General features: G+C 44.4%; 1 protein-coding gene across 1 annotated transcript; it reads right to left on the bottom strand.

Moving 5' to 3' along the window:
• Positions 1 to 5,243: 5,243 nt before the first annotated feature.
• RIPK1 (receptor interacting serine/threonine kinase 1) lies at positions 5,244 to 26,010 on the bottom strand. The gene is made up of 12 exons (XM_084281360.1): positions 25,910 to 26,010; positions 23,369 to 23,567; positions 21,941 to 22,094; positions 21,318 to 21,455; positions 18,731 to 18,959; positions 17,455 to 17,604; positions 16,222 to 16,298; positions 13,311 to 13,401; positions 10,861 to 11,424; positions 9,796 to 9,864; positions 6,447 to 6,599; positions 5,244 to 6,094 (listed from the first exon to the last, which is right to left on the bottom strand). The coding sequence occupies exons 2-12, from the start codon at positions 23,518 to 23,520 to the stop codon at positions 5,808 to 5,810; spliced, it is 2,064 nt and encodes a 687-aa protein (XP_084137486.1). The 5' UTR covers positions 23,521 to 23,567; positions 25,910 to 26,010; the 3' UTR covers positions 5,244 to 5,807.
• Positions 26,011 to 26,312: the final 302 nt, after the last annotated feature.

The following is a 26,312-nucleotide window of genomic DNA, read 5'->3' as shown; positions in this document are numbered from 1 at the left end:
CTGCTCGCCCCCTCTGCTTGGGTTGGGGCAACACATCTCTCAGGTGAACGGCAGCCATAGCAAAGGCGGGTGCATAAAGGGATTAACTCGACTCTCTGAGCATACTGGTTCGGTTTATCCCCTGAGCAGATCAAACCATTTAAGATTAAGGTCTTTAGGATGGCTAATTACGAGCAATCCATCATCGGGACAAGCTGCCTTCACTCTTGCCCAGTGACACGTACGAGCCCCTGCAGTTTCCTTCCATGTTCAGAGCCTCATTTTTGCTCTGTGAGTATCAGTATCCACCCTTCTGGTGGAAAATGACTGGAGGTAACAGCTGATTATTTTGAGTTGAGGAAAAATAGGTATCTTGGTCTTTTGCTACACTATTTTTTTTTCTGAATTTTGCAGCTCCCTCACATCAAAAGGTGTTCCTCTTCATGGAGCTTCAAAGGGAAAGGTCTCAAAGGTTTTTTTTTTGTTTGTTTGTTTTTTTTTTTTAATTTTTTTTATTTTTTTTATTTTTTATCCAACTTCACCCCTATTGAAATACCTTTCAATCTCTAATCTTACATATCCTCCACCTGCTGCCGCTTAAGGAGATACAACAGCCTCTTAGAGCCTGTGGTGAAGAAATGAGGGATAAGGTAGAAAGAATTCATCATATGATGTAGGGGGAGAAAAGAGGTAATTGGAAAGGTAAATCCAGGACCCCTCAACAGATGAGAAAGAAGGAAGTTGAGGTTTGTGTACCACTTAGGAAAAGGATTGGGAATGGCCTCAAGTTGTACCTGGGAAAGTTTAGGTTGGAAATTAGGAGACATTTCTTCTCAGAAAGAGTGGTCAGGCATTGGGACGGGTTGCCTAGGGAGGTGGTGGAGTCACCATCCCTGGGGGTGTTCAAGGAAAGGTTGGACCTGGTGCTTGGGGACATGGTTTAGTGGGTGACTTTGGTAGTAGGGTGATGGTTGGACGAGATGATCTTGGTGTCTTTTCCAACCTTTAGGATTCTATGTGTTAACCCCATTGTCAGTGTGATGAAAGCTGAGTAGCCCTTTGCAATCGGGCTGTGCTGATAGTGCTGCATGGATTTGTTCCTTATGAAAATGAACAGCATTGACAAGGGTCGCATGAATCAAATGCCTTTTCCCCACCTGCAGGAATTTTCACAAACTTCTTGTGAGGGACAGAAGTGCAGGACAGCGAGCTTTTTCAATATCCCTATTAAATTGCAAGGACAGAGTATCCTTCTGGCTCTTGGTTGGATAGACAATATATATGTACAATTCCTGTACTTCCTTGGGAAGCCCTCATGGCTGCTCCACAGCCATGTTTATGACCATGTCTATTGTGTTTCTGGCTTGACCCTGTTGCTTCCACATTGTTAGGGACTCGCAGCTGCCATCCATCACCTCGTTTTGGGGGGTGGTTGTAGGATGGGGCCCCGGCTAGTGAGGCCCCTGCCCTGAAAGCTGTGTTACTGTGCTGAGTTCCTGGCTCCCAGCCATTCAGGGAGCACCTGGCCCTTGTTGTGCACTGATGTATTTAATCTGGAAATAAGGTGTTTTTCACCCTTTCTCCCCCATGTCTGCTAAGCAGCTGCTGCAGACATGCTCCTTGTTGCAGACTGGGTTCTTGTGTCTGTGTACACATAGATTGATTGTTGCTTCTTTCATTTTAGCTACTTTTTTATTTTTTAATTTTTAGCTACTTATTTAGTCAAATATCCTGCTGTTTTCATTCTTGGTCTGGCACTCAGCTACCTGTGCTTCTCAGACAACGTTTTTGCCTTAGGACAAAACCTTGCTGCTCCAGCTCCCCGAAGAGGTAAGACTTGGATGGTGAATTTCCAAATTCAGAGCAAAGATGTGAAAATGCTGTTGTTTCTATCATTCTGTGTTGAGCTTTCAAACAAGGAAGACTGTGTGGATGTGGAAACACTTTTAAAGCTATGTAGGGGTGGAGCGTGCGGAGAAGCAACGTGTTTTTAGTAGCAGAAGGCCTTGTTAGTTAGAGTACTAGCCAAGTTCAAAATAATTTGATGTATGTTGTAAAGAAAGCAGTGCTTTTTGATTAGCAGAACAACTAGTAGAAAAAGATCCTGGATACCTTGGCCTTAAATGGAGAAACTAAGACAGATGTGCATTTAAAAATTGGTGTTTTGCTTATGTTTGCCTGCATCTTTGTTGTGCTAGTAAGGGATAGTCGTCCGTCAGCTTAAGCAGCATCTGCATGCCTTTTATTTGTTTGTGAAGAACTGCGTTAGAAATATAAAGTGCCCAAATGCTTCAACTGTGAGGAGGTCTCATAATTTCTGAGTTGAATATGATCTACATCCTATAAATCTATGCAAAGTCTCGGTATGATTTTTATTCAGATCCAGGGTATTTTAATTGCACAGATCTGAGATGGCTCCTGATATTATAGTACAAAAGCAGCAACAGCTTCCTCCTTGCAGGGGATGAAGGTAATGTTTAGAAGATCATTCTTGTTACGTTTGTGGAAGAGATATGAATCTCTTTGTATTAATAACTCGTGAACTCAGTGACCCAGATATCCCTTCTCATGCTGCGTTTAGCTCTCTCAACTTGAGGTATGTGTGCGATGCACAGGAATTGCAATCCGTGGTTCAAAACCTAAGCAGTATTACTTACTGGCTTGCTAAGGTGATTACTGTGGATTTTTGTCTCAAACAACTCTCATCAAGAATCTCTGAGCTCTGTAAGCTTTAATGCTTATTATCCGATCGCATCTAAGTTCTGGCATAAGTTAGTGTCAGTACCACAGAGATGAGGAAACTGCTAAAGAGATAAAAGGCAATAACCTACATATCGTAGCAAATGAGTGGGAGAGGGGAGGGAAACCCAGCATAAAGTCATTTCACTTGTAGGCAATTCTTCCTCCAGCAGAAAGGCAGCCTCTAGACCCTGTTTAGGTCATAACTTACCACTTCCCTGCTTCCCAGGGGCTGTTTTAAGGATGGACCGTGAGAGCTGCACTTTCCCTCGATGCCATTTTGCAGTGAGGAACAGATAAGTTGCCAGTCAGCTGACTGCTGGTATGCTGGGAGGGAAACCTGACATGTTGCAAGGAGCACTCTGTAGAGATTAGGATGGGGAAGGGACAGAGGGGGGAAAAATGCCTAGAGCGTATTAGGATCCAGGGAATAAAGCACTCCACTGTGCCAGTGAGCTCATATGTGGCCCTGCTTGCAATGCATGATCTTTTCTGCTTTGTTTCTCTGTAGTTCCCTCTGACCATGTGCATGTTTCAGAGTCTCAGGGATTCTTCATTTTTCACGAGCCTCCAAGGCCAAATTACTTTGAATTTGTAAGGTCTTCATTTGTTGGAGTATAATGCAGAGAAAAGTAGAGTAGTTTCTTTAAAGCCACTTGATCAGTCAGAGGCCAAGTGCTCAAGTATTGCCTCTCCTCGGGGAACTGGCACACTGAGGAACTCTTCTCTGAGTTTGCCATCCCATACTATTCCTTGGTGGTGTTCAGCAGCTCTTTTGGAAGCGATGAAAGTTCTGGAGAGTTCTTAGCTGCTCTTTTCTTCCCAGGGAGCTGCATTTTCTTCTGTCATTGAGTTCTGTAAGCAGTGTACTGGAAGGCTTCCTCTGGCTCTCGCTTTTGTGGTTCTGTGGTGCTGTCCACAGTGTGACCTGAACTCCGAGCACTAGTGCTGTTACTTCAGAACATGAGGTCCAGGCGTGCTTTCATTAATAAAGAGAAAATGAAGTACTCAGCCTATGCCTATTAAATGCTCACCATTCATTCTGTGTACCCAATAAGACAAGGATCTCCTAAGGAACAAATAAAATATTGCATAAATAAAGACTATATGGGTATGTGAGACTTCGAGAAGCAAATGGTGGGTAGGGAATGGATGTAGCAATGAAGCAAAACCAACGTTACAAGCACAAACGAGCTCTTAAGATCTGGTCTGCAATTTGTTTCGTGGAGTAATATGGTAGCTGCTGGTTGTTATTCTCTGAACTGATGACAGAAGGAGACGTAGGGGTTTTAGCATGCACTGACAACAAATATGTAAACTCTTCAGTATCTGGGCGGATGACAGTCTGTGTACTCATTTCTTCTGAAGTTTCCACTTCAGTGGCCACTTCCACTGTGGCCTGTGCTTAGTAGTCCTAAAGCTGACAAATAAGTTGGCTCTTGCTGTGATTCCAGTTTAATTTTGCTTCTACTAAAATGGTGGCTGCTGTATCCTGTGCTTTGATTAGACTGTTAGCTTCCTGACGTCAGCCAGAAGCTAATGAACCCTTCCTGCTTTTGGAAGTGTTCACAGCAAGAAGGCCTGGTCCAAAAAATCTGCATGGAGATGTTTGTAGGCTTGGTGGAAATAAGGGGTATCATCCTTCCGTGTACCTGAGGTGTGGGAGACAGAGGGATTTGGCCAACCTCTTTTCAGTGGTTTGTGGGGACAGGACAAGGGGCAGTGGCCACAAAATGGATCACAGGAAGTTCCGCACCAACATGTGAAAGAACTTGTTCATGGTGAGGGTGACGGAGCACTGGAACAGGCTGCCCAGGGAGGTTGTGGAGTCTCCTTCTCTGGAGATATTCAAGGCCCATCTGGACACCTACCTGGGCAGCCTGCTGTAGGGAACCTGCTTTGGCAGGGGGGTTGGACCCAATGATCTCTTGAGATCCCTTCCAACTCCTTCAATTCTGTGATTCATAGAAAGAGTTTGGCATAGTTATCCTTACTGCATAAAGGCTTACAGCTCAGTAATTCTTCTTTCACAGATCTTGCACACTGAGGTTGTGTCAGTACTAGTAATTTAAGAGTGATGAGGAACATTCCCAGGCACTGGGGCACCATCACCTGCACTACAGAGCTCTTCCAGGGCTCCCCAACACAGCTTCAGCACTGTGAAATAACCCTTGCTTAAATGAGCCCTGAGCATGCCATGGTATTTTGGGTATTAAATGAGTTTGAATCCTGGCAGCAAGCTACTCTTTGCCAGTTAACCTCAGCACCCAGGAACGTTCCCAAATCTCTCACATGTCCCAAGCTTTTATTTTGGATTGCACAATGATTTAATTTCTTTTTCCACCATTTCATAAAGCAGACCAGAGACTAATCTTGTAAAATTTTCTCTACCAAGCAATGTAAAATCAAGTGCAATATTAATCCTTTAAAGGAGAATATTTTATTAATTACACACTTTTTTTCAACCAAAAGTCATTTTTTTGCTTTTATTCACACTACTGTTCAGCATAGTTCTAGACATATACATTTAATGAACATTATTAAAAGACTTTAAAATAAAGACTTAAAAGACTTTAAAATAATAACACATTTGCTTAGAGCAATTAGAAGTAGTAGGCCTGTTGAAGTTTTTTAAGATTTAAAAATTCTAAGAGTTGATTTTGCTTTCTGTCCAAGTCTTTCAAAAAGTGAGTCTGTCTTCCACATTCATAACTGATGCATAAGCTTTGCTGAAATAATGCATGCTCTTCAGAACGGAACAAAGGTACCATCGTGTTTCAACTTTCGACTAGGAATTTTGTATAATGCATTTTCCTTGGATTGGTATTACTGTTTATTTTGAACTGGCATGATTATTTGTTTCAAAATTCCATTTCCATGAAGGAAAATTTTATCACTGGCAAGACCTAATTATCTTGACAGCAACTTTGTGAGTTACAGGAGGTATTCGCTGAAAACTGCTTGGCAGAAAAGTCTGTTCCAAAAGGAAAAGTCTGTGCAAAAAGCTTCCAAATCTGTTTGGAGCTATTTCTTATTGTAAAGTCTTCAGGAAAAAATAGCCTCACTTTTTCCCCTGGTTCTCAGTCAACTTATTCCTCGTTCATTTGCATCAACCTAGTAAGGAGATCCAGTCTTTGGCAGCCGAAGAGGGCTTTGGCAAGCTTTCCCACTGTAGCACCTTTGGAGCCTTCCCTCATGCCCCACTTAAGCAGCATTTGGTAAACTTTTTCCTTCAGTCCATCTCGTTCGTAGTCGTGATCGATTTCATCGATCTCGGGATCGGAGAAGCCCAGTTTACGAGCACAGTGCTTCCACTGTCTGGCCAACTTTTCTCTCACCAGGTTCAGATGGTTGTCGGTCAGGACAGTGTTGTTGTCTGAAGGAGGGAAAAAAAAAAAAAGGCATGAATATATTTTCTACTCCCCTCGCCATCTCAACTGCCCTTCCCAACTTATTTGTAGCATCCGCATCACGCCACTGGCATCTGGCGTGTCATGAAACTACAGGACACAGGAGGTAGGTGGTATTGCAGAACAGTACTGCCACAAGCCTTTACTTGCTTTATACCCTCCAAAGTACTGTGCTGATGTAGTTTCAACACAGTAGAGGATCTAGACGGTTATTTTTTCAAGCTGCAGAGGGAGAAAGTTGTACTGCTTTCATCGCTTCCAAAACGAATGATTCAGAGATAACTACGAGGGGATAATCAACCGAGATGTTTCTCTTACCAAATATACCCTGTGATTCATAGTAACTGTAAGATGCTTCTGTAGTAACAGGAGAGGTGCTGATGTGTTGGTTCTGCTCTTCAATCTTCATGTGATTGTAGGACCCGATCTGGATTCCGGAGCTGTTAGTTATGCTGTATTTGATTGAATCTTCTGCGTGAGAGAAGTTAAAACAATTTTGTAAACAACTGCATATGGTTCAAAAGGTCAGGAAGTAACACGAAGGGTGAGGAGGAAGGTTCTGCTGCTCAGGGAAATGATTAAATGTTTTGCTGTACTTAACATGGAAATGGCTACTTACTGGAAACTGTGAGCATGCTGCCATTATGCAGAGGGATGCTGAGCTTTAGTGAAAGCCAATCCTACTCTTTGTCGTGACAAAGCACCATAACCAAGCCATACCTGCCGGGTTGGAAGGGACCTTGAAGATCATCTGCCATGGGCAGGGACACCTCCCACCAGACCAGGTTGCCCACAGCCCCATCCAGCCTGGCCTTGAGCACCTCCAGGGATGGGGCAGCCACAGCTCCTCTGGGCAGCCTGTACCTTGGCCTTTCTCTTCTGGCCAATGTACCAAAGGGTAACAGGAAGGGATTCCTGTTTGCGTCCCTTGCCAAGCTCAGTCCCATCCCTGCACATCCTGGCTGCAGCCCTGTGCTCTTCCCAGGCCACACGTCCCTGTTTCCACTGCCTGTGCGTTTCCTTCTCGCACCTCAGTCTGAGCACCAGGTCCTTGCTCAGCCATCCTGGTTTCCTCCCCTCCCTGCTCACTGTCTCACAGAGGGGGATGGAGAGTCGTGTGCTCTAAGTAAAGCATCCTAAAGGAGCTGCCAGCTCTCTTCAGCTCCTTTCTCCTTCAGCACGGTGTCCCAGGGGATCCCATCCACGAGGTCTTTCACACGCAGGCTCTCAGCCTGTCTGGGGCTGTTTCTCAGAGGCGGCTTTTTGCAATCAATCCCTTCCCTAACACTAAAGGCAACACCCCTGCCCCTCCTTCCCTGCCTGCTCTTCTGCAAAGCCCATAGCCAGCTATTCCAGCTCTCCTGGTGTCCTGCTGATGTGATCCACCCCACCACGTGTCCACGACAGCAATTAGCTCACAGTTTTCAAATTGCAGCGCGGCTTCCAACTCCTCCAGCTCGTTTCCTTTGCTGGGTGCATTGGTGTAGAGGCTCTTCAGCTGGGCTACCAGTCACATCACCTCTTCAGAGGAACCCTTTGGGACAGCCCACAAGGATTTCCCTGTTGCTTCCTGAAGAGACGCTGTTCCCAGGTTGGCTTCCATCACTCAGAGGTGCATCCCCTTCCCCTGCTGAATCTCGTGTGAAGCCCTGCTCGCAAGCCCAGCCAGCTTGCTGCCCAGCATGCTTGCCCCACCTGTTTGGGCATGCCCCATCCTGTCTCATCATTCCTGGTCTCTCTAAAGTGCATCCAAGATTGTAGGACCCCAAACTTTGAGCATGGTGCCGGCCACGCAGCCATTCATTCATTCACTTGGTCCATTCATCTTCATCTCCTTGGGTCCCAGTCACCAACTGGGAGGATAGAGGAGAGCACTACTTGCACTCCCAATCCCCTCAGCACCTTTCCGAGGGACACGAAGTTCCTTTTGATATTCTGGAGTCTGTTGCAGCCTCATCTGCCCCCGCATGAAGGAGCAGGGCTGGGGGGCAGTCTTCTGGCCCCACTAGGCTTGGTGTAGCCTCTTCGTAACATCACAAAGGCCTGCGGACCCCAGGCAGGCAGCAAACCTCTCTGGAGAGGCTGGATGGCCTCAGTGCCTCTCAGCAAGGAGTCTCCGATTGCTAACACCCCTTTGTGCCTTCTTTGAGGCGCTGGATCTGATGCCGGTGGTTACTGGGCCAGCTCTGTACAGCTGCCCTTTCCGAGGTTTCTACCAGCCCTAGAGCATCACATCTGTTGTGCAGAAGCCCTTCAGGAGTAAGGGGGAAATGAGGATTCCTACTTTGAGCAGAGATGAGGGTCTGTTCTCCCCTGTCCTGTGAGTCAGTCAGGGCTGGAAGCAAACTTACCTTCTCCTTGCCCGGCCTCAAGGTGCTGCTGTTGCACTGACACGTGTTGAGTGTAATGCAGCTCGTCGGTCTCCTGATGAGATTCCTGGATGCTATGCTGTATGATGAGCTTCTCCAGTAGCAGAGCCATCAGTAGCAGAGCCATCTGCTTTAAAAGCTCACCCAGCTGGGAATTCATGTGTCCTTGACACCCACCTCTGCCTTCAGGCCCTCGGGGGGCTTCCAGATCCTGCTGTTCCCTGGAACCGAGGGCAGCTCCTTCGGCGCTTGGGAGGTCTGTTTGGGGGGAGGCATTTGCCTGGGGAGGCTCCACTTGGGTTTCAGCATCATCTCGGCAGATGCAGCAGATGCAGCAGGTGAAAAACATTCTGGTTTCAGCGGAAGGCTCCTTCTGTGGGTGCTCGCAGAAGAGAATAAGGTGTCCCGCCTTCCGAGTTTCCCGCGCGCGCTGCTGTGCCACTCCCTGCCTGCTTCGTCCTGAATGGATTACTAAACTCCTGCCATAGATGTGGGAGTGGCTGCTGCTGCTCCTGGCCCCACCCAAGCATCGTCAGCCAGCCTTGGAAGGGCTGCCGGGTGCTGACAATCACAGAATTTCTAGGTTGGAAGAGACCTCAAGATCATCGAGTCCAACCTCTGACCTAACGCTAGCAGTCCCCACTAAACCATATCCCTAAGCTCTACATCTAAACATCTTTTGAAGACTTCCAGGGATGGTGACTCCACCACTTCCCTGGGCAGCCTGTTCCAGTGCCTAACAACCCTTTCAGTGAAGAAGTTCTTCCTAACATCTAACCTAAAACTCCCCTGGCTCAACTTAAGCCCATTCCCCCTCGTCCTGTCACCAGGCACGTGGGAGAACAGGCCAACCCCCACCTCGCTACAGCCTCCTTTAAGGTACCTGTAAAGAGCAATAAGGTCGCCCCTGAGCCTCCTCTTCTCCAGGCTGAACAAGCCCAGCTCCCTCAGCCGCTCCTCGTAGGACTTGTTCTCCAGGCCCCTCACCAGCTTCGTCGCCCTTCTCTGAACCCTCTCAAGCACCTCCATGTCCTTCTTGTAGCGAGGGGCCCAAAGGAGGCTCCCAGAGGCTGCCTCCATGCAGGAATGCCCCTGCACACAACAACCCCTGGCTACACTGTGGCAACGCACCTGCCCTGGAGCCCACCACCTTGGCGTGTGACAACTTCTCTTACATTTAGAGATATAAAGCAATAATAAATTATTTCAAGATCCTGATATTTTTTTTTCTCCTTGTTAGTCAGGATGCAATGCCTACCCTGGTTGTTACCAAGACAGATAAAGGCTGCAGCACTTACCTCTGGGTAACTGAGGTACGGGAGGATAATACGTGAAAGTTCCCCTTGAGAAAGAAGTGGAGTCGTTGCCTAAACAGATGGTGAAAATGCCAAAATCATTATATACATAAAAAAAGCACAAGAACTTGAACGTGACTGCAACGTTTGGAATTGTCTGAGTGCCTAGTGCTCTTAAGCACAAAAAGACAAGAAGGTTTTTTTATTGAGCAGGACTGCACCTCCTTGAATAGCTCTAGTTAAAGCACCACCCTTATCGTGATTTTGCTCAGGGACTAATAACCGTAACGATCCCTGGATCCCAGTGAGGAACATGGGATTCCACGGGGGTGTTTGACCACCTGGCTCTGAGATGGCAGTGTAGGATCACAACATAGTTATGCATTTTGCTGCCTCCTATCAGCTATTCGAATCTGCAAATTCCAAACCAAGAAGTTCCCATTGCCTCTGTACCTTTCTACTCCACAGCTCACTAGCAAACACCAAGAGAAGTTCCCCATTAGCACCTGGTACAGCTCTCTGGAGAAACCAGTCAAGAGCCTTAGCTCCTTTTTGGCTCCCTGAACTGAGGAGTCCCTTAACTTGCTGCAAATCAAGCTTTTTAAAAATACATATTTTCTTAAATGCTACAAATATATGAGAAAACATTCTTTTTTTTTTTTTTGCACATGCAGCCTATGGTATGAGTGTTACATTCGGTGAGTCAGAAGTATTTCTTTGCTTTTCTAGTGTGATTAGTTCTTGGCTTTGGCAGCAGCTGCAGCATTATCTGTTGTCTGCTGTTAAGTTGGTAGCTGAAGAGTTAGGCATTGGGTCTGAGGCTTCTCTATTGTACTGATGGCTTAGAAATGATTCAGTTGAGTGAACAGCCTGAGATCAGTGAAATCAAGCAAAATGAAGTCAAAACTGGAGCATTTTAGCAACCTGGAGGCATTTCAAGTAAACAGAGAACCTATCACACAGATAAGCAGGTGTTGCACAAACTACAAAACCATCTTTGCCACGTCATTTTTAGAAGAAAAATTGTGTTTTCAGGAACCCAGGAGTTGTGAGGAGGGGGACTCTCACCTGTGTCTGTGTCTGCAGTCTTTGGATACCTGTTTATGTTGGTCTGTGAATGCAGGCTTGTGCCAGATTCAGGCACAGGAGTTTTGCTCAGGCTAAAGGTACCGGCTGATTGTGGATCCTCTGGGTTTCCTGGTAGGAGATTTTTAGGGTTTGGCCCATAAAAAATATCAAAATTTCCCCGTGCTGGCGTTGCGGGTGCTTGTGGCCAAAAATAAGGATTAGTGTTTGATCCCGTGTTTTCAGCTCTTGGGTACAGTTCGCTCTGCTGAGGAGCAGAAAACATCTTTGCAAACGGATCGTGGGAAACTCTTCGTCTCCTTTCTTCCTCTCTCATTTCAGGGGTGTATACCACGTGGGGAACTCCTGCTACTCCTGGCTTATCCATCCAGCTGCCGTGTATGTGGTAGTTGTATTCCCGCTGGAGTTTTCTTTCTAGATTGTCAGGGGACGTAAACGAGGTCTCGCAGCTCTCAACAGGCTGGTTCTCAGAGGAGGCAGCAAACTGGGCTTCGTTAACCTCGCTGGTCACGGGGCCCTGGGAGCTGTGTAGAGAATTAGGCTGATCTGAAAGGGAGGAAAATTAAATATTTGAGACATGTCCTAAGGCAAGGGTATAACCTGTTGTGATGACACTAGGATGTATTTTTAATGTTACGGTAATTCATAAAAGGTGAAAATGCAGCATCACTTCCAGCATAAACTGCTTTATATAATGCCTTTAGTGGGAAGTATTACGGAGTTGTATCTAGGAGAGAGGCATCTGGACGCACTGTGTTACTCTGCTTATATTGACACCAGCTTCTCAACCACTGAAATAAGAAATTCCTGGAGGTTTTTGTAGGGTCTGATTTCCAACCGAGTCCTCACTGTATCAGCTGGTATTTGATCAGTGCAAGACTAGAGTATAACAACATGGAGAATAGGACCCACTGTAATTGGTATTACTTCATAAAGCATAAATAATTTGTCACTAAGGTCACATCTGCAAGTGATTACGCAAAAATCCCCTCTGGGTATTTCAGGATTAATCCTTTTTTATTTTGTCTAGTTGGTTCTTCATAGGCTCAAAGAACGCATTTTTACAAGTAACGCCTACCAGCGAAAATAGTCTGTCATCTTTCAAACTCATTCTTGCTATCGAAGGCAGCTCTCCTTCAGTCCCGAATTAGACTGAGTGGTGATGAACTACTCAGTCTAATTCGGGACTGAGTACACCAATTCTAATTGTTGTACTGCAACAGACTAGACAAAAATGTAAAATTTTGCACGTTACTTCTTGTCCTTGTGTTTTTTAAGGGCAGGGCTATAGTTAATTGCTTCAAGTTCTCAAAGCTTCACGTTTGTCTAGGAAATGTTGTGCGCTGCCCAAAGCACACACTTGCACAGAGCACTGTAAGCTTGGAATAAAGTACATGTGCTTCTTGTTAGCTCAGGTTATGTCAGTGACCTAGGGTTTTGTGAACTAGGGAATTCACACTAAAACCTTCTATACTTAAAAGCATCTGTAATCTGTGTTTGTATGTGATTATTCATGCTAGGGATGTAACTATACTAACTAAAAAATATAGCAATAGGGCTGCCCTACTCAATCCATTGGTCCTAAAGATCTGTTACGGCAAGCCTAACCTTGGGGAAGATTGATCGGTTGCATGTTATAGTTCAAAATTATTAGTTTAATGTTGTCTTTAAATTGTGTGAGCAAAATCAGCAGTTTTTCTTTCTACTCAATTTTATATTGTTGCTTATAAATCAGTGCTGCAAATACGATCTTATTTCCCTTGCCATTAAGATACATTGGTAAACCAATTCCAAGTATGCTACCACACAAGTAAATATGTCATAATGTGTTAGTGAGATAGCTCCGTGAAACATGCAACTTATCCCAGATTTGACAGAAAATACCAGAGAAAGGAGAGAACTTATCTATTAGTGCTCCTTGAGTAGACTCTAGGGACAGCAAGGTCATAAAGAAAGCAGTGTCTTATAATTACGTGTCCTGCTTGTATTCAGATCATTTGTAAGAAAGGTTGGACTGGGAAAAAGGAAAATTTGTGGAACTGAAACCTATCGAACAAGCATTAAGTTTGTTAAAGGGATGGGAAGAAAGAGCAACTATGAAAAGTAATTACCAAATTGACCATTGAAAAATGTTAATGTTAAATACATTTTTCAGCATGGAAGTGAGAAGCACAAGTCAGCCAAAAAAAAAAAAAAAGAAAAGGTTTCAAACTGAAGATGCTGAAAATTCTGTAAGAGTGAATATGACTTTGGGGAGCCTGGGAGCAAATTTAATCTTTGCAGTGATTACAGTTCTCTCTGAAGTGCTGCATAATTGAATCTCTCCATAACCACTTAATGGTAAGATTACTTACATCGTACGTGGACCCAATTTTATCTTCAGCAGAGCACGTGGCATGATGTTAGGCTAGGAAGTGACCTGGAACACTTACCTATTTGACCGTTACTGGGATCTTCTGCTACAGCATCTATCTGAAGGGATTGCATCCTCTGCAGCAATTCGTTTGGCTCAGGCCACACTTTCTACATGTAAAAGAACATACGAGCAAATTATAGGTGCAAGCTTAATCAAAGGGAGTACCTGTAGGGTAGGGAACAGCATGTGTGTGCAGTACAGAGACCTGGGTGAACAGATTCCATGAGTCTGTGGGGAGAGATGTCAAGCCCTTAACAGAGAGCACAGCCTAGCAGAAAATATCCACAGTTTTGCTACAGATGGGCAAAACCTTATCTCAACACCTTATCTTCAGTGAAGGGAGGAAGAACTGTAATGCAGCTGCAGGATGTGACACTCTGAGTCGGCCAAGCCCTTACCTATGTGAGTATGAGCTTAATCCATACGGAGTGGTTGTGGATTGTCTGTCTTGGGCTTAATAGCCTTTAATTAGCCTTTCTGCAAACAGTCTCAGGGTGAGGAGGGTGCTGAGGTAAAGGTAGCAAATAGGCACCCTCTTTTCTGGATCTCTGTATAGCAAGTATATTCATCTACAGGAAAGAGGCAGGATGGAGGGTTACATTCACGTATGGCCACACTGACTTCTACTTTTTTTTTTTTTTTTTTTTTTTTTTTTTTACTGTTCCTGAGAGTATCAGGAATAAGGAGTTCAGAGGATATATTCAGAAAGATACAGTACAATTTCTCCTCTGCAAATCCTCAGCTATGCTAGAGCGCAGGTAAAATCCACTCCTGTTCTACTCTTTTAATGTTACCATTACTCAGACTTCACTGGAAATCAATTTATTTCTTTTTTTTTTTTTAACCTGGAAAAATGATTTCTCACTTTCTCTTAGTGCATCTTACTTGTGAAATATTTTTTTAAGATGCCTTTTACTTTCTAATGAAAGTTAAACCCAAGAAGTACGTTGTCAGATTAAAAACTGACAATCACTAATCTCTTCCCACAGTTTTATTTTCTTCCCAAAGCAAGAGATGACGTTCTAAATCTCATTACAACTTAGGTACTTAGATTTTACTTGAGTAACTGAATAGCCGTGTACCCCAGGCGTTGATACTAGGTTCAAAGCCATCATCCAGAGGGACCTCAAGAGGTTGGAGAAACTGGCTGACAGGAATCTCATGAAGCTCAACGCAAGGAGGTGTTAAGTTGCCCACCTGGGGAGGAACAACCCCATGTACCAACACCTACTGGTAGCTGGCTGGCTGGAAAGCAGCTGTGCAGAAAAGGATGTGGGGCCTGTTTGAGCAGGGGGCTGGACCAAATGCTCTCCAGCTGTCCCTTCCGACCTCAACCAATCTGGGATTCTGTGGCCCTTTTAGTTAGGGGGCTGTAGGCTCTTGATTCCACCATCACTAGTGTAGAGTGGAAAAACGCTTTCCCCCAAACCCTCCAACTCATGTTCTTAATGAAGCTGTACTAGCAGCTCACCACAGACTTGCTTGGATGCTATTCAGGTTCTGTGCCCCTCACCTGTGTGGTCTGATATGAAGGGATGCTTTCCTTCCTGAGACTTGTAACCCGATTTCTAAATAGTCCTTTGGCCCCTATGATGCAGGAGGAATATCTGCAGAGAGCTAATGTAGCCAGTGTAATTGGCACTAATCCTGATTTGGGGCCGCTGTCATAAATTGGCCATGTAGTTCACATCATGAGTTAGTTCAGTCAGATCAGTCCAGGAGATTTGTCCAATGAATTTAATTTTGCAAAGTTGTATCATTTTGTTGAACAGTTGACTGTGCTTCATAATTACCACGTGTTCTCTAAACCAGAACCTTTCATTTCCACAATTAAGGACTTGTTGATAGAAGGAAGCACTTTAAAAAAACAAAACTGTAGATGAATGGTTTCACAAAGGAAGTTGTTTTTTGTTAAAATAACTGGATATATGTCATGAGTCTGAGCCTCATTTTACTGCCAAGATTAAACCCTAGTTCTAGGAGTCCTCACTGATAGCTGTCAGTACTACTAAATCAAGTGAATTGATAAAATCTGTGATAAAAAGATTCTGTAATCAACCAATATTCAAGAAGTTCTCATTCTCTTATTTCTCAGTCCAGAAATCATTCTTTGTATTGTAAGTTGTAAACATAAAGCCAGAAAAGGAAGAGAGACCAACTTAAATACAAAGGAAAAATAACTGATTTCAGCTAAAACCAGGGGGCATTAATTTTCTTGCTGTGGTATTGCTCCTGGTCTCAAGCAGGCTAGGAATCACTCCACGCTGCCTGAACGCAACACAGAATTACATGCCTTAAACAAACAAACAAAAAAAAACCACTAGCATGAATGTACAGAGTTTTTATTCTTACTCTAATTCAGATTCTATTACTTTTGAATCTCTGGGAATAATATTTAATTCTATCAGTGAGACTTCTTGGACATGGTAGAAGCTTTCCCAAAGTCTTGTATTATCAGAGAGTCATTCAGGTGAGAATGGGCCCCTGGAAGCCTCCAGTTCCACCTCCTGCTCAAAACAGGATCGTACATGGGATCAGACTGGGTAGCTTAGGACTTTGTCCAGCTGGGTCCTGAAAAACCTCTAAGGATAGAGACTAGCTGATGTGAAGTAGGACCCATTAGCCACTGCCCTCTGAGCCTCACCATCCAACCCATTTTTAACCCATCTGGTTGTCTACCCATCCAGATGGTAACATCTGAACTTGGACGCAAGAATATTTCAGGAGACAGTGTTGGAAATCTTCCTAAAGTTCGGGTAAATGCCATGCGCTGCTCTCCCGTCATTCACAGCCCCATCCAGTTTATCACAGAAGGAAATCAGGTTCGTCAGGGATGATGAGAGCGTGGCAGAATCTGGTCATAACTGGGGATGAGGCACGGGGAAGTTAGGAAACTGGCACTTTGAAATATTTAGGACGTTACTCACTTTTATCTTCTTCAGATCTTCTTCAATATTTTTTCCTATATTTTGATAGTAGAATGGCTTGTATGTTTTACTAATTTCTGTAAAAAGAAGAGAACTAGGTGAAAGTGGTTTTCAATGGAAAGTAAGTGATTTATACTGTCAACGATTTTGATGGAGAAGGGTTGAATAAAGGCTTCTATCACGTCAGAAATACCAATGGGAAAATGACACACACACTTGAAATCTATGTTCACATGATGATTTTTTTTTTTTGTCATATTGTTTTTTTGGGTGAAAGTGCTCTGCTTATGACCTGTGGCTGACAGCACCTGCCCTGGACTTGACTGGCCAAAAGACAAAATACCATGTTTTAGGAAATAGAATACATTCAGTTGTATTCAGGTATTTAATAAGCAGCTGCCCTACCTCTGCTAAAGATGGAATTACTGAAAATCTATTAACAAGGTAAATATTAGAGTTTTGCTTAAGGGAAAAACAAACCGAGACACCCAGCACAACCACAAAACTGTTAGCAGTAGATAATTGCAGGTTACATATGGAAATAGTTGATTTGTTCCTCCTGGTATACACATGTCCTAGGAATATTGACCTGCTGTATACGAAGCTCTTGGAGCCCTTGTTCTAAATCAAAATCTCTGTTTCCTGTCATATGTCATTTTTCTTTTTTTTTTTTTGGGACTACAACTGAGGCAGAGAGAAAGGGCAAAAGGTGATAAGGAACATTGGCTTATATTTGATGAGTGCTCTTAGTCTCCTTCCCCAGACCATTCAGTCCAGACTTTTACACGCTTTGATTGTTTTGGGATCTGACACACAAAAGGATGATTAGTCACAAGCTGTTGCGTTGCTAATGGCAGGCTAATCTGGGACAGCTTTTGAAGCAATTTTTGATGGGTTATTTTCTCAGTTGTACCCAAGATGTACTATGTTCCATCCTATCAGCTTTTTTTTTTTTTTTTTTTTTTTTGCAAGCTTCGGAAGGAAGGTAATACATTGTCAAGGACAAATTATCGTCATGCATAAAGTGTCTTAGCTCCATCCAGTCACCAGTGTTCCTCAAATTTGTACACGTTGGACAAGATGCTAATTTTACAGGGAACAGACTTTACTGGGCACGTAAGCTGATATCAATTTTTGCTTTGAAAATAAAGCTATATCAAGAAGAAAACACTCAAGTTTGTTTTGCTGCATTATGAACTATGTAACAAAAATAATCCCAAAGCAATGTCTTACCTGCAAAGGTAGGCCGTTTCTCTGCCTCTTGCTCCCAGCATTGTTTCATTAAGTCAATAATCTCCATTGGACATTTCTCGATGATCTCTTCTATGTCCGGTCTATTTCCATTCATGATGCCGAAGCAAATCTGAGCTTCATTTATACCGTCTGAAAAATTAACATTTCGTATCAGATTGTAACCACCTATTTTGCTATCCCCAGAAGTCACATCTCTGTAGGTAAAAGGAATAGTGAAGCAGCAGCCTGTCTATTTCTGGATATGTAAATCTTTCAAAGAAAAGACGCCTGAATTACAGATACAAATCTCTCACATTTGTGAATGTGAATCCAGGGTCTTAATTACAATACATTAGAGATTTATTTTAAGAGTAATAGATATGCTCCGTGCAAGTAAGGGTGACAGATGTAGATTTCTGGAACCTGAATCTCAGTTATGCTCTGTATTAGGTCAGAACACAAAGATTGCCACATAGGCAGTGTTTAGCCAGCTAGCAAAAATGAATCCATTCAAAACAGCAAACACAAGTTACTCTGGAATTCCATGGTCTGCTCCTACTTTTATGTAGGAGTCCATGTAGGACATTTAGGACAAGAGGGAATGGCCTCAGGTTGCACCAGGGGAGGTTTAGGTTGGAAATGAGGAGACATTTCTTCTCAGAAAGAGCACTCAGGCATTGGAACGGGTTGCCCAGGGAGGAGGTGAAGTCACCGTCCCCGGGGGTGCTCAAGGAAAGGTTGGACGTGGTGCTTGGGGACATGGATCAGTGGTGACTTTGGAAGTAGGGGGATGGTTGCACCAGGTGATCTTGGAGGGCTGTTCTAATCTTAATGGTTCTGTGTATGCATGTTAGGAAATTAGCACCACACAGCTGAGAAGCAGTAACTGGCGGTGTGGACATTCTCCTTAAAAGAAAAAAAGCACATGTGACTAGCCCATGTTAGCAAATAGCATACACATCAAAGTTTCCATCCTGGCCGGCCCAAGGTTTGTCCAACTTCCACAACCAAACGCAGGTTTACATGTGCACCAAGTGGATGTGAATAGACTTTGTTCAGACTTGGACTCGTGCCCGCATTTCAAGTACAACTGAGATGTTCCTGACCACACTTAAGAGGACTGATGCAACCAATACTTAAAAGTGGCCATCAGATGCCAAACATGGGCTGTTCTTGGGCATAAGTGTTATAATCCACTAATCTTAATTTTGTAACTTTAAACGCTTAGCGTTTCCAACTTAATTTTGTGATCCAGTTCTTTTTGCAAGTAACTTACGCTCATATGGCTCTTTGTTAGCAAAAATCGCCCAGATTACTATGCCAAAGCTGTAAATATCTGACTTCTCATCAGGTTTTACGTTAACACTCCGTAAGTGCTCTGGGGCCATGTAGAAAAGCGTGCCAGCGTTATTCTGGGAAGCGCTCTTGATTTTCTTCTGTCGGGTGGTCTCTTCTTTGGTCAGCCGGCTCCAGTTCTTAAAGCAAGCAACACCAAGATCTGCAATCTGAAAAATGAGATGTGTCAGAGCCAGTGCCGTGATGGAAAGTAGATAAAGAAGTATTTCATGCAGTGCTTGGTTTTGTTACTATAGCAGGTAGTAACTTACCTGAAAATTGCATTTTTGCAGAGTTTCATTAGGAGAAAGGAAAAGAATGTTTGCCTTTTTTTTCCCCTAAATAAAATATCACTGCCAACTGGGAATGGTTAGGCTGAACCTTCATTATTAACGTAACACCATGTGGAGCAATGGCACAATGTAAGGGGAAAAAGTTGTTTTTGCTTGAAGCGAAAATGATGTTCAAGAGCTGCTTTGTGGTACTCATGGCAGAACAGAAGACCCACAAAAGAAGCAGCTGAGGTTCAGAAATAATCTATGAGAAGAGTGTGTATCCCCTCCTCCTACAAGGCCCTTTCTATTTTGATTCCATTTAACGTGACCTCCTGAGACCTTTCTGCAGAAAGGGTGAGGAAGAGGATCAAAAATTCTGTGATGTGTATGCTGCAAGAAACATGGAGAAGGATAGCATGAAATAAGTTAAAGCCAGCGTATCTGGGTGCTGTGTGCTTGACAAAGGGGATGTTACTGAAACATAAGCGTGCTGTTTTACAACAGTTAGACTAATGGCTGGTGGTGAAGAAAGCAATCCTTCCTTCCTTTTCCCACAGCTGCCTCTCATGTGCTCCCTTGGCTTCTCCTGTTCTAGCACTGACCCTTATCTGACCCAGGAAGACCTAAAGCAAAGCACTCAACCAGCTTGCTCAACCAAGTGCTCTCCAGCAGAAGGGTAGCACTGCCAAAAACTTAAATCGTAACCTGCTGGTTTGGCTTCCTAAATTGTACTGGGGCAGGGTGGTCAAATTAGCACCAGTGCTGATGCAAGGGAACAGGAGAAGACAAGTGGAAGAAAGCAGGACTGCCTCTCCTGGCTGCAGAAAGCTGTTAGACTTGTGTAGTTGTGTAACCCAATCACTCCAGATACAACTGGAGTGACACATTGCCTCACTTCTTTTCTCTCTCTCCCTCTTGTTGCCTCTAACTAGCTTATTGGTCTTCTTTAGCTTCTGAAGCTTTTGGCCAAATTTAGAGGTGATGTATTCAGAAGAAAAGGAGATTCCAAGTTACAACCTGCTGACAAAGCAGGAGTCTGAGTTCATGTCTAAGAGTGAGAGGTCTAATGTGACAGGAAAATACAATTTACATCTTCCTACATTTGCAGTTTCATAGAACAGCTGGTTACCCTTATAAGTGTTGGCACTGTTGGACACATTTGAGCAGATAGATCACACAACAGCTGCCTTACATGAGGCTTTTGATCCAACTGCTTAAAGAAGCCTGATCTGATTCTGAATTTGATCCTGTGTTCCAATTCTGTTTGTCTTCCAGTGTGATGGCAGACTAATTTGCTGCTGTCCATAAAAGCAAGCTGAAACCCCCAAACCAACCAATTTACAATTAAGGCAGATAATGAAGTGGTGATTTGTTGCTGTTATTTGTTTTGTCTTTGGTTTTGGTCAAAACCTAATACCGCTTATATCCGTCATCTGCAAGCTGCTCATGCTGCACTGTGGCTTTCTACTTTCTTAACCTTGTCTAATTACTTCTCAATAATGTGCACGTGAGAAATAAAAGGTGATAGAATATTCTTCACAGCATTTTATTCGGTATTTTTCTATTGCAATGGGGGGTGATCATTTCAGCAACTCACCTTGACCAGGACGTTTGATGAGGACTGCTGCAAATTCTACTCAGGTTTATTCAGCAGGAGGCTCTATATGTATGTGTCTTGGTCCAAAAGCCCATTGAAGTTAATAGAAGGACTTTGGAACAGGCTTATAACTCATTCTTTGTAGTAGCTTCCTGCTGCCTTTTTTTTTTTTTTTGTAGCTGCTGGCTGTCATTTAAATATGATGACTAAAGGAAAAAAGAGGGAGACAAAAGAGGAAAAGATAATAGACAAAAGAAGGAATGGAATAAAAAGAAGGAAGTAAAGGCAGGAGGAGAAATTACAGTAGTAATGGACAAAAGGCATGATCTTTAAGACATTTAGTTTCAGTCTGTGGGCTTAGTTTTTACTTTATAGCTGTTTCATTATTTGTAGTTCGCTAATTCTCGATAATACTATTCTTTCTTTTTTAATACCCCTAGTGATTTTTTTTTCCACAGATGGGAGGAAGATTATGCACATCTCAGGTGCAAAGCTTGTACAGGTCATCATATTTCAGGGATCCACTGCTCACACTCTCTTAGCAGTAGCTCACTGGACTGCAGAGGATCACCATCCAGGAATACTAAGCAAAAGCAGACAAACTGGGTTCTTCACCCCAAATCATCAGCATTCTCCATTTACTTTCTCACACATACCTTAATGTGGAAGTCTGCATCCACAAGGATGTTTTCTGGTTTTAGGTCTTTGTGGACTAAGCCTTGCTCATGTAGATAAAGCATTCCTTCTATGATCTCCAGCACAAAACGGCCTTTCACTGACAAAGGTATGGAGAGCTAAAATAAGGAACAAGAAATGCCATCTATTACAAAATGCTACTACAACCATCAAATCAGAAAACAGTCCTTAAACGAGTTTGTTTCTCAGTCCCCTGAGTACCTCTGTTCAAGCCAGGCTAATAAAAAGAACCAAGGTCCTTCTCAGATCTAAATTCTTACATTAATATAATTCTGGAGTCTCTCCATATTTACAAAAGCATTCTTTTTTAGCAGAGTCTTGAAATATTTCTATAAATACGCTCCCATAACTCTGAACCTACAACTGCGGTCTCCTCCTCTGTGATGCACAGGAAAGCCATAGCTGTCCTCTGCTTTTATAATCTGCCATCTCTAGAGAAGGCAGAGTGAAACTGGCCCCTTAATACAGAAAGAATTAGAAACTAAAATGACTGCATCCTTTGGAGATGGCAGTGACATCCTGACCCTTTTGAACATCTTATCAACTCGGAGGAGCATCAGGGATGAAGCAATTCGCTGTTCACCTTCTGTAGCACTTTCATCATGTTCCCCCGGTCCACATACTCCATCACAAGTGAGTAATTTCCATCTTCCAAAACTATACCCAGTAGTTTTACCACACGGTCGTGCTGTAGTTTGCGCATAATCCTGCCTTCTTCAAGGAGGGAAGCATTGTATCTGCAAAACAGCAATTACACTGAACGTAGGCTAGATAAAGCAAAAATGCTGTGGATTCGTACCCAAAATCACGGCCCGAACTGACAGCCTCCCCCAAGCCACTCTAAGATGACCCATAACTTCTGTTGTTTTAAACTGGTACAGCCTTGTTCATGTTAGGCTATGTTCTCTGCTCAAATGCCTTGTACAATGACTGTTAGCACAGCCTGATGTTAAGGCATGCTTTTCAGAAAGTGAATAAGCATGGTTTTTTGTACGTGCATTGCTGGTGGCGTATCCCTGAGCAGAGGTGGGATCGGGGCAGGGCAGGGCTGGAAGAACCTTTGCACAAGGAGGATCAAGGCACACTCTGCTGCCTCTTGTACAGGAAACTACCCAGGCCTCTTTCCTGAAGGGTTGCTGTTCATGTTCACTTCCAAAATGGATTTATTGCAGGGGAATCTACCCACGCTTCCTCTGCAGTGCTAGAGGAGGTGGTTGTTCTGTTTGCTTTAGGCTCATTTAGAAGTTTGCTTAAGGCTTTTGATTCAAGACTTTAAGGAATAAGATACTTAGGGGCCTGGCAGGCTTATCTCTTTTAACTGTGTTTGTCCCAAGCATCAGTGAAGTCTGCAAACTACTGGAATTGCTTTCCACTGGCAAAATAAAAACCTAACTTATTTATCATAACACAAACTAGAAGAACATGGGTTTTTGTCTGTCTCTAGTGGAAGACTCAAGGGAGAGTTTTAGGATAGTTGTGATGGTGAAGTGGTAGAGCTCGAAAGTGATGTGAATCCATTGAATTCCACAGCTAATTCAATCCCTGAATTAAATCAGTGTGCTTAATTTACATTCTTGGTATTATAAACATAGGGTTGGAGTCTTGCTGATGGCCTATGTGTGTTTAGTTCCTAGTGGACATCTACATTTGGACAGCTATATTGGAAATAGATCAGCAAGTTTGCAAGTAAGGTGTCTGCTGAGTTGCTGAATTTACCTAGGTGTGTAAGGGTTCCCCTCCCTAACAATTCACAGCAGTGCTCACCTTGCAAAAGAAAAGAGGAACTTCACTGCAACGATGAATTAAAACTCTAGAGAAGTTGGCTCATGAGGGGAAAATGAAAACTTGCAGGACAGCTGCTAGTACTGTATTGACAACATTTTCCCCACATACAATACCTTCAGGATCCAAAGATCAAAAATTATAATCTTGTATTTAGAATTATCTCCATTGAATGCAGAGGTTTCCTTAGACTGAAATATAAAGATGAGAACCAAGATCAGTAACTCACTCGGTGCGCTGGGGTCCCGTGTACACGGTTTTTAATACTACGTATCCATGTTTTCTGTGAAAGCATAAAGAAATTGTTCCACATCCTCCAGCGTCTAACTGTTGTTTTTCAAGCAAATCCCGGGTGCTCATGTGGATGTCATCCAGTGACATGTTTGCAGTCTTAGCAACTTAAACGAAGTATCCTAGTGCTTCTGGACCTGCATAAAGGAAGAAAAGCAAGTGTCATTACTCTGCGTTTAGCTGTTCCACTAATTAAGTGTCTATGTAAGGTGGGAGACATTAGAATCTACTCTCGTGACCCTTCCGAACTAGCTGTGTTACAAAGGGCCTCAGTGTGAAACTAAAGAGGCTGTTTTTCTCTCATAGGATCGGTTCCAAAGATCACAATGATTTATTCTGTCTACCCACTAGAGTCGTGTTAAAATGATGTGAAACCATTTCTTCATCTGAGGATCTCCAAGTGCTGTTAATAAACGGTTCTTATCCATAGAATATGCAGCAGGTTGTTACTGTCCTTATACTTCATGCTTGGAAAAACTGAAAACCAGAGAAACAAGGGCCACGGCTCCAAAGGCAGGCAGTATGTAACAATTCCAATAGGTTCTCGTTTTCTAAATTGCCTGAACATGGGTCTGTCTGTGCCTAGATACTTGTATAACTAAGCTACATTTTAGGCATCTTTGCAAGTCCAGCTTTCAAGAGCTTGCTTGAAGCTTAAAACAAGGAAATGGTTTCTCTGGAGGGTGAAAGTGGGAAAATTATTTTCCCAGCTGCCTGAACTTAAGGACATGAAAGCTGGGAAGGACTGTGGTGGGGAAATGAGGCAACACTCTACCCCCCAAAAAAAAAGAAAAGGGATGAAGAAATTATGAAGGCTTGCAGTAACTCCTAAACACATCAACAGGAAAACACCATGAATTTGGGAAGCCTTGAAGTGGGTAGGTAAATCATCCCTGGGGGATGCCAGAGTGATTTTAATCTTTTGTTAAAGCTGTGGCGTTCTCTTGCCTGGCGCCTCCCTCAGGAGGTAAAACCTTAAAAGAAGGCTGCACAAACCTGTGCCTTTGGCATGCATCAGCAAGCTGCATTGCTAGCACAGGTGCAAACTGCTAGCTCTGCTTCTTTATCACTGAACTCTTACCTTAAACACTTTACGTTGTGGAAAGAAAAGGTTTTCTGACAAAAAGCAAACTCCTAAGAGACTACAGCAGTTGTTTAGTCTCCATTTCTTTTGGGTGGTTATGACATGGATATAACAAAAGCATTATTCCCGAGTGCCCCTGTCAGCAGTGGTAGATTAGCTCCTTCAGGTAGTTAAGAGCTCTCTAAATAGTGTTAAAAAGGGCTTCCCAAATATTTCAGACCAACAACTTACTGCTAACAACTATGCACCTGTATCTTAAAACCTCTAATTGCAAAGATCTTTTTAATGTCGTTATGAACATCAGCTGCAGCCCAATTACTACAGCCTCTTTTTGGAGGCTGGGAAGTAAGGAAGTAGCGAAAGGGTTTGTAAAAAGCACGTGCTGGAGGGCAGAGAGATGCTAATGTGCAGATCTGGATGTTGGCCGGCCAGTTTGATACTGACAAGCCAAAACTGGGAAGAGTAAGCTTTAAAAAGACAAAAAAGCTTTTTTTTTTTTTGGCTTTCCTGGCTTAGAAAGGATGCAGATTTTGTTTTGCTGGGGCGCTAGCCTGCCTCAAGAGCACAGGACTGAGGACATGGCAGTGTTCATTTACTAAGAAGGTAAGCTCAGCTCTGCCTAACATTTATTATGGGAGATTTTTTATTGCTTTACAGCTAGTCAAATACTGCCACGAACACCCACTGCTGCTCACCCAGGTGAGCCCTTGTGTCCCCAGCAGCTCCTGGTGCCGGTCTCTTTGTCTTTCTTGGTGAAATGCCACCAGCTGCTGTGCTGGTGGGGTAGGTGTCACCGCTACAAAGGCCTGGATTCAGCAATGAGACCTTAATGTGACCCAGCCTAACATCTCGCTTCTTATTTTTGGGGTCTCCCTTTAAAGCAGTGGATCCAGGCTGCGTTATCTGTGGCAATTTTGGCATGCTGAGCTTCGTTCAAAGCGAGGTGCGCTACGGGGGGGGTTGTGCTTGTGGTGGCAGGGGGATGGCAGCGGGGGATGAACGGGCACCGAGCCCGGAGCCGCTGAGATTGGGGTGCACGGGGCAGGAAAATGGAAGCAAAAGCGAAATCGCCGAGGCTGGTGCCAGGAGGAAGAAGCGGGACGGCTCCCCGCAGCCCCTCCTCGAGCTGTCAGCACCCCCCGACCCCACGGCCACAACTCCGGGGGCACGAAGGAGACGATTTTTGCACCCAGAGAGCCAAATTTCAGCCTTCCCCGCACTGCCGGGGCCAAATTTCAGCCTCCCCCGCCGCCCAGTTCCGCCTGCCGGGGCTCGCCGCCGCCCGCCCCCCTCACGGCTCCCGCGCTCCGCCTCGCCCGGGGCCCCCTCAGCGGGGTGGCCGCGGCTGAGGGCGGCCGGCCCGGCTCCCCCTTCCCCGGTCCCCCCGTGTCTCACCGTGGCCGTGGGACGCCTCTGGTCCCGGCCGAGCCCCCCACAAGGGCGGTGGGAGCAGCTCTCGGCCCGCCCGGCTCCGCCAGCGGCCCCGGCCCCGCCGCTGCTGCGCCTGCTCGGAAGCGGAGGAGGTGGCTTGGGCGGCGGTGCTGCTGCTGCTGGTGGCGGTGGTGGTGGTGCTTAGGGGTGGATTTGTCACGATACTTCCAGCCCCAAGGGATTGCTCTGCTCCTCACGGTGCCCTGAGGGTGCTGTGGTGCACATCTGTGTGGGGAGGCAGCCCTCAGCTTGCGTTTGCCTTCCCAGAGTGGAGGGCAAAGTCGAGAATTGGGATGGACGCAGCGGTCCAGGAGCTGGTGTCCTGCTGGAAAGTGTGGCCCCAGGCTGCTGGAGAGCTGGAGGAAAC

This window comes from Netta rufina (assembly GCF_964035555.1).
Source record: "Netta rufina genome assembly, chromosome: 2".
Classification (NCBI taxonomy): Eukaryota; Metazoa; Chordata; class Aves; order Anseriformes; family Anatidae; genus Netta; species Netta rufina.
The sequence above is the reverse complement of the archived record's forward strand: the minus strand, read 5'-3'. Positions and strand labels throughout refer to the sequence as shown.